Source organism: Cucurbita pepo, chromosome LG05 (genome assembly GCF_002806865.2).
Source record: "Cucurbita pepo subsp. pepo cultivar mu-cu-16 chromosome LG05, ASM280686v2, whole genome shotgun sequence".
Classification (NCBI taxonomy): domain Eukaryota; kingdom Viridiplantae; phylum Streptophyta; class Magnoliopsida; order Cucurbitales; family Cucurbitaceae; genus Cucurbita; species Cucurbita pepo.
Window position 1 is genome coordinate 8099824 of NC_036642.1, and position 8374 is coordinate 8108197.

An 8374-nucleotide genomic window follows, 5' to 3' on the forward strand; every position below is an offset into this window, starting at 1 on the left:
AAAGAAAAACACGGCAGGTCGTACATAAATTAATTAACTGTACAGGTATTTATTTGCGGGCAATAAATCTAAGGATAATAGATGAACATGCATTTATTTTATGCCTCAAGTACCCACGTATTCCTTTTTCAAAATTTCCTTTCAGAGCTGTGGTTGACCATAGTTTGGGAAAAGACCTCCCTTCCTTTTCTGTCCAAAATTTGGAATATTTTCCGGGTAGAGGACTCGTTGCAATGCTGCAAGGTATTGAGGTAATGATTCTGCTATACCAAATAATTGATTTGTCTACTGTTATACATATACTTTTGGTGGGTGTTTTCCAATTTCTCTTGCGTACATTGTCTTTTCCTAATTACACTTTTTTAATTTGTTATATTTTCTATTTTCTATTTTTTGTTTTCTTTCTTTTTTTATTTTTTTTTATTTTAGGCTGGAGAGAATAGTGAGTTCTTGAATTCTCCCTTGGCCAGTGTTCTTTCTCTTTGAATATCAATAATATTAGACTGGTTCTATCATTATCCTGTAAACTTTTTCATGTTCATGAGCCATTCGTTAAAGATTGATATTTCAAAGGATCAAAACATCAAATATATGTTCAAAGAAAGTGTGGGCTCTTGTTTCACTGGTATGTAGTTTTGGATTGAAACGAAGAATGGGTTTTTGGTTAAAACTAGTGAGACTGGGTTGTATCAAGGAAGGTAACCTTTTCTTCCTCTATTCACTCTAGGCCTTCATGATTTTTTGACACACTTTTGTGACCTGCCTTTCTAAACTCAACTTTGCTAATGTTAACAACTTGGGGGCACGGTAGGGCCCACACCTTCTTTGATAACCTTTGAGAACCAGAGTTGTCGGACAAGAAAGTCTAGGATCTTGTTTCACTCGATAGGTTGTTTGGTTGGGACTACGATTGGGCTTCTAGTTAAACATGGTGAACTAGGTTATTACTACAGGTGGTAAATCCGATTTTACTTTTCTCCTTCCTTCTAGTCCTTTAATTTTTTTTGGCCCGCTTTTGTCAGCTAAGACGTGTTAACTAGGTGGCAGATGAAATTGTTCTTTTTCCTAGTATTGTAGAAGTGCAATTTAATTTTATTTAGTAAACTTCATCTTACTTCACTCCAGCAACCGACTTCTGAGCATTTTTTGTCCTCAGACAACCAAGTAACTTATTGCCTTGTAGTCTGTCATGCAACTCTTGCTTTCAAAATTCCAATAATTCTTGAAGATAGATTCTTCTGTTAGGTGAAATGAGAGCCTTTTGTTACAAGCATTTGTGACGATCATCTCTTTTGTTTTCACTTCAATGCAGGGGATATTGTTGAAAGGTGGCCATGTATTAGATGCTTTATCTTCTTGTCACACTATAGCATTTGATAAAACTGGGACGTTGACTACTGGAAGCCTTATTTTCAAAGCAATTGAACCAATTTACGGACATCAGGTCAGAGAAAACAAATCAGACTTTGGTTCCTGTTGCATTCCCTGCTGTGAAGAAGAAGCACTTGCTGTAGCAGCTGCAATGGAGAAGGGTACTACCCACCCAATAGGAAGGTACTTTTTAAGAAATATTTCCTCGACTATAGTCATCCTTTTTTAACATTTTTTGTTTCTCCTTTACCTGAAAAAGGTCTGTGAAAAAGGTCTAGCTGGATTTGATTGGAAATTATCATTTTTTTTTATATACATAATATTATCAGTTTAGTCTTTAGTGGGTTTGGGGGGTGGCAGCTGCAGATCGCCAGATCTGGGATACGTCTGAAATGTGCATACCAAATGCTGGAAATTTCATCTACGATTGTAGACTGTAACTTATATTTAGCCACTTTACCACTTTGTCTTGTTTTATTTTTGTGTACTGCGTGCAACATTAGATAAGTGAGCTGGCCAAATATTGATGATATACATATGGAATGGCTTAATACTAATATACATCTTGAAATTTCTCCTTTTCGGAGATCTTAGAAGTGCAACTATACTTGTGTTCTAGTGGTTATAAGATACCAAAAAATGAGATGAAGAAATATTAGTCAGACATCCCAACCCCCCCCNGGTGGGTGTTTTCCAATTTCTCTTGCGTACATTGTCTTTTCCTAATTACACTTTTTTAATTTGTTATATTTTCTATTTTCTATTTTTTGTTTTCTTTCTTTTTTTATTTTTTTTTATTTTTTGGGTGTGGGTTTTAATAATTAGATGATTACAATTCATATAAGTGTGTGTCTGTCATGTGCTTCTTGTCCATCCATACAACCAGCCACATCTATTAATCCATGATTTATTCTGTTGTGAGTTGTGACTTGTGACTTCATCATAAGGGTTTGGAGTTGGATGCATAACATCAAATAAACACAGTTAATATTTGATACTCTCTGTATGCTATCATGTATCTTGTGCCCGTCCTTTCTTCTGTATAAGTTTGTGACATTGTTTAATCTTTGCATGATATTGTGGTTTATGAATTGAAACGCAACAATTCTGCTAATAAACAAAGCATATAACATAAATCATTCAGAAAATCAACTAGTAATACATAGGACCAGTTGTTTATGCATAGTCTTTTTTAAATATAACTGAATTTATCGTATTGTATAGTCAGTCACTGGCAAGGTGACTTTTCATTCCTCTTGGTTGATTATAGTCAGGAACTGAAGGTGGGAAACTATTGAAAGCATCTCTGGGTTCCTTGGATTTCATCACGTCACTCTACGAATCAGATACCAAATCAAAAAAGATCAAAGAAGCTGCGAGCACGTCTTCGTATGGAAGTGAATTTGTTCATGCTGCTCTTGCAGTTGATGGGAAGGTAGAATTTAAAATTTAAAGAATGGATTAGGTTCCTGCTTATTCTATACCTTTCTAGTTTGGCAAGATATAATCTATCGTAGCCTTGTCTGATTTTCTTTTCTCATGAAGTAATGTTTAATGTATTTGAAACAAGGATAGTTCCTATGGTGTGGTTTCCCCAATGAGCCTGCATGTTAGGATTGATTGTTCTCAACGGATTTTATTTCTTGAGATCTGATTTAAGAATTGAATTTTGTTCATTTAAAAATGTTATAGGTTGGCTCTGGTGCTGTAATCGTCTCTGATTTTTTTTCTTACTCTAATGCAAGAATGCATCACTGACTGATAGAATCTGTGAGCTTCAAAGGAGTTTTATAGGACTACAACCTATAAGGAAATTTCCGAGAGTTTCCCTTTCCTGTCTCTCCCTAAGCCAGACTCTCACCACTGTAAAAACATAATTTGCCTCCCCACGACTTTTGATATCCATTTTTATCACCAGTATCCAAAAGAGCTTCCAATATACTCTCTAGATATGTGCCCCCTTCAGTCACTCAGTTATAAGACCCCAACTGAATGCATCTCATAACTTACAAAGTGATTAGTTTCCCCCTACACATTTCCTGCTATACATTTATAATTGGGTTAAAATTATATACCAGAAGTCACTTTTTCTTAACCATTCAATCTTACACCAAGACCTCATCTGTAGTCATTGTCTTGCGGAGCGACTTGATTGATATGCTAAGCCTCTGATCCATTCTATTAATGGCTAGCAGAGAACTCCATGGGTCCTGTAGAGCTGATTATGGACCGTGGAAATAGTTTTGTGGGAGGGAAGAGTGTAAGCTTTCCTGTAATTTGGTTTATAACAGATGAGAATAGAATCTGTTAGTGTGAGAATGGTGAGAATTAAAAGAGTTGTACATGAGAACTAGGTTGTAGTAGAATAAGTTAGGGAGACCTAGCATAGTTTGGAATAGATTTGTACCTCTCAAATAGCTTTGAAGTTTGTAATCTTTATATTATAATCAAACAGTGTATATGTCTCTCCGAGATCTAACATTTGGTAACATAGCTCTGTCATGGACATGTCACAAGGATGTAAAATATACGATAGGATTATGGTCGTTGAATCTCAATTAGTAGTTCCAATGATGTTCAAAGAATTCAAATGATGAAAATTGATTTGGCGCTATTATAAAAGATTATGAGATGAGTCAATTTCAAAAGAAGCATGAGGAATTAGACTGAACGATTGATGCAAACACATTCTGGTGAGGGAAACCAGAGTAAACTAGGCAGCAGAGGGGGAGGGAGAGAGTTGAATACGTTAATCTGGAAGGGAGTCAAAGCTTTAAACAATTCAGCTGGTAGACTGAAAAATTCCAGACCATCTCTCAAGCTTTGATTTAGATATCCCCCCCCACCACCAACCAATATTATTGAACAGTTACATCACTTCTTCATTAACTTCTCTAAGCGTGGTTATATCATGGGTTAAGCATACAATCTTCATGGGTCACCTTCTAAAAGCTTTAAATATGGCAAACCAATTATCAAGGATGCAAAACACTGATACCTTTTCTATCAATTTGAACATAATTTGCTTTCTTTTCTCCAGCTTTTTCCCATCTTAAGCCCATTGAACTGCAACGAACTATTTATATTTTTAATCTGTCCGTAACCTTTGACTACTTGTACAAATGAACTATTCTCCTCGTCAAAATATCCAAACTCCCCAACGTTGAACTAGTAGACTGAACAACTCTATGCTTGTGAGTACACCATGTCTCAATTCTGAAGCTTGTAAATCCCCATCACCCAACAAACATTCTTGGACAATTCTTGCATCACTTCCCTTTCCCAAAGCTTTGCAAATCCCCAGGAAAACTTCTCTACAGCTTCCTGTGAAAACCCCTACTGGAACTACAATACCTCTTATTTTGCTCATTTTCTTTACAGTTGCAAGTTGCAACTCAATCTTCTTTTGTGATGTTTTGAAACTTGGAAGCCTCTAAACGATTGTACAACCCTTCTTTATTTACATTTAGTAATTGGAGTGGGTTGATTTTTTTATTAGGGTAGGACTGGTTACATTTTATAATTGTGTATAGAGTGGTAGATATTTAGTATTAAAGAAATGGCAGCTCATAGAAAAAATATTTTTGAATGCCACGTCCCGATTCTGTAATTCAAATTCAACAGTTATTTAGTATGGATTTGGTTGAAAACTTTTTATTACCATGGAGGTAAAATTGATACTTTGGAATATTAGAGACAAAACTGAAAAGTGACATCTAGTTTTAGCTCTGAATGATCATTTTCATTTATATATCATTGGTAGTTAAATTTAATCCCCGACTCGAATTACCATATGATTTATCCTAAACTAGCCGTCATAAATCCATGTTTGTGGCTAACTGTTTCGACTTACTGCTGGGAGGGTGCAGGTTACACTTATTCATCTTGAGGATCGACCTCATCCTGGAGTTTCAAGTATAATTGCANTAACTTCTCTAAGCGTGGTTATATCATGGGTTAAGCATACAATCTTCATGGGTCACCTTCTAAAAGCTTTAAATATGGCAAACCAATTATCAAGGATGCAAAACACTGATACCTTTTCTATCAATTTGAACATAATTTGCTTTCTTTTCTCCAGCTTTTTCCCATCTTAAGCCCATTGAACTGCAACGAACTATTTATATTTTTAATCTGTCCGTAACCTTTGACTACTTGTACAAATGAACTATTCTCCTCGTCAAAATATCCAAACTCCCCAACGTTGAACTAGTAGACTGAACAACTCTATGCTTGTGAGTACACCATGTCTCAATTCTGAAGCTTGTAAATCCCCATCACCCAACAAACATTCTTGGACAATTCTTGCATCACTTCCCTTTCCCAAAGCTTTGCAAATCCCCAGGAAAACTTCTCTACAGCTTCCTGTGAAAACCCCTACTGGAACTACAATACCTCTTATTTTGCTCATTTTCTTTACAGTTGCAAGTTGCAACTCAATCTTCTTTTGTGATGTTTTGAAACTTGGAAGCCTCTAAACGATTGTACAACCCTTCTTTATTTACATTTAGTAATTGGAGTGGGTTGATTTTTTTATTAGGGTAGGACTGGTTACATTTTATAATTGTGTATAGAGTGGTAGATATTTAGTATTAAAGAAATGGCAGCTCATAGAAAAAATATTTTTGAATGCCACGTCCCGATTCTGTAATTCAAATTCAACAGTTATTTAGTATGGATTTGGTTGAAAACTTTTTATTACCATGGAGGTAAAATTGATACTTTGGAATATTAGAGACAAAACTGAAAAATGACATCTAGTTTTAGCTCTGAATGATCATTTTCATTTATATATCATTGGTAGTTAAATTTAATCCCCGACTCGAATTACCATATGATTTATCCTAAACTAGCCGTCATAAATCCATGTTTGTGGCTTACTGTTTCGACTTACTGCTGGGAGGGTGCAGGTTACACTTATTCATCTTGAGGATCGACCTCATCCTGGAGTTTCAAGTATAATTGCAGAATTAACGGATATAGCGAAACTTCATGTTATGATGTTGACTGGAGATCATGAATCAAGTGCAAGGAGAGTGGCAAAAGCAGTGGGCATCAAGGAAGTCTACTTCAGTCTAAAACCTGAAGATAAGCTTAGTCACGTGAAAAGTATCTCTAGGGAGCATGGTTGGTGTTTTTTTCTTCGTCCTCATTACCGTTTGACTTAATTATAAAGTGTTAATAAAGCATATACTCATTCCTACTATTGAAGTATCATGGTAATGGTAAGATGGTTCCCAGTGGACAGTCCAATTCTTGCTTTCTGTATATTTGTTTGTGTGCTAAGGCTCTTACTCTCTCTCTCTCTCTCTCTCTCTCTCTCTCTCTCTCTCTCTCATTAAGCTACATTTGGGCTGTAAAATGTCAGACCATTTCTTAATGAGTTTTAGTCTTTCGATTTTGTGGGGGTGCCTTCCGTGTATATTAATTCAGTAGTTCATGGGGTATAATTTATAAGAAACCAGGAAGGAATATATTTGTTTTAGAAAGGTAGTGTATTTAAGCTGTAAAAAACTCTTTTATTTTAAGTTAATTATTTGCTAATTCAACTTGTGGTGTGTTATTAACAGAGAGATTCAAAATACAATTATGGTTTTCTACTGTATAATTGAATCAATTTTTCATTTGCGTATGTTTGTGTCATTTGTTTATGTGTGATTTGTTTATATGTTCAGTTCTATAATTTTAAATGTGATTTTAATTGATTGGAAATGATTTTGAATGTGACAGAAATAATTTTTTATAATTTCAAAATCACTCTCAAAGTTAGTCACTGGTGTTTGAAAGACGAAAATTCTTAGAAGCACGGGTAAGGTAGTCAAAGTAACATTTTTTGTGCTCATTTTCGTTGAATGTTGCATTGAAATGTTTAAAGATTTTTCTGTTCATATTTCTTATTTAAATAAGAGCCTTGTGATAGGTCTTATGTACTCTCGAATTCCCTTACATTTAGATTAGGCATTGCATTTAATTTTCGGTGGTGAAGTATGATGAACAAAGGTTCTATTTTAGACAAATGACCTTTNTCATGGTTGGTGAAGGCATTAATGATGCACCAGCTCTTGCTGCTGCCACCGTGGGAATAGTGCTCGCTCAGCGTGCTAGTGCAACTGCTATAGCTGTGGCAGATGTTCTGTTGCTGCGGGATAACATTTCTGGTGTACCATTCTGCATCTCCAAGTCACGTCAGACGACTGCCCTAGTAATTACAAGACAACCATTGTGCTCTGACATTCTTTCTATTAATCGTCACTAGTACTAACTCTCTACTTATTTGCTTGCAGGTTAAACAGAATGCTAGTCTTGCCTTATTTTCAATATTTATCGCCTCCCTTCCCACAGTTTTAGGGTTTCTCCCTTTATGGTTAACGGTATGAATCCAACTCGTTCTTTTTTTATGTTCTCATGGATGTTCTTTTACAAAAGCCTGGCAGATGCTATCCATACCCTCCATAATGTAAATGTACTTTTTTTCATTTAAAAATGCAGGTACTTCTGCATGAAGGTGGTACTCTTCTCGTTTGCCTCAACTCCATACGCGCTCTGAATAATCCCAGTTGGTCCTGGAGGCAGAACTTTAGTCAATTGCTACTGAAGCTCAAATTTAGGGGCTCGCAGCCAAGCCTTAATACCATCTCTACCACTGTACACTCTTCCCCTGTATAGCTCTGTTCTACATCTGTACAAGCTTCCCGTTTATAGCTCTCTCTCTCTCTCTCTCTCTCTCTCTCTCTCTCTCTCTCTCTCTCTCTCTCTCTCATTAAGCCACATTTGGGCTGTAAAATGTCAGACCATTTCTTAATGAGTTTTAGTCTTTCGATTTTGTGGGGGTGCCTTCCGTGTATATTAATTCAGTAGTTCATGGGGTATAATTTATAAGAAACCAGGAAGGAATATATTTGTTTTAGAAAGGTAGTGTATTTAAGCTGTAAAAAACTCTTTTATTTTAAGTTAATTATTTGCTAATTCAACTTGTGGTGTGTTATTAACAGAGAGATTCAAA

General features: G+C 35.7%; 1 protein-coding gene across 1 annotated transcript in view; it reads left to right on the forward strand.

Moving 5' to 3' along the window:
* Positions 1-8173, forward strand: part of LOC111795369 (probable cadmium/zinc-transporting ATPase HMA1, chloroplastic) — a 15536-nt gene extending 7363 nt beyond the window's left edge. Inside the window, 6 exon segments of the mRNA XM_023677751.1 lie at positions 146-251; positions 2642-2806; positions 6282-6502; positions 7384-7573; positions 7656-7742; positions 7861-8173. Of these exon segments, the coding sequence (XP_023533519.1) occupies positions 146-251; positions 2642-2806; positions 6282-6502; positions 7384-7573; positions 7656-7742; positions 7861-8037 (946 nt within the window). The 3' untranslated portion in view covers positions 8038-8173.
* The last annotated feature ends 201 nt before the right edge of the window (positions 8174-8374 follow it).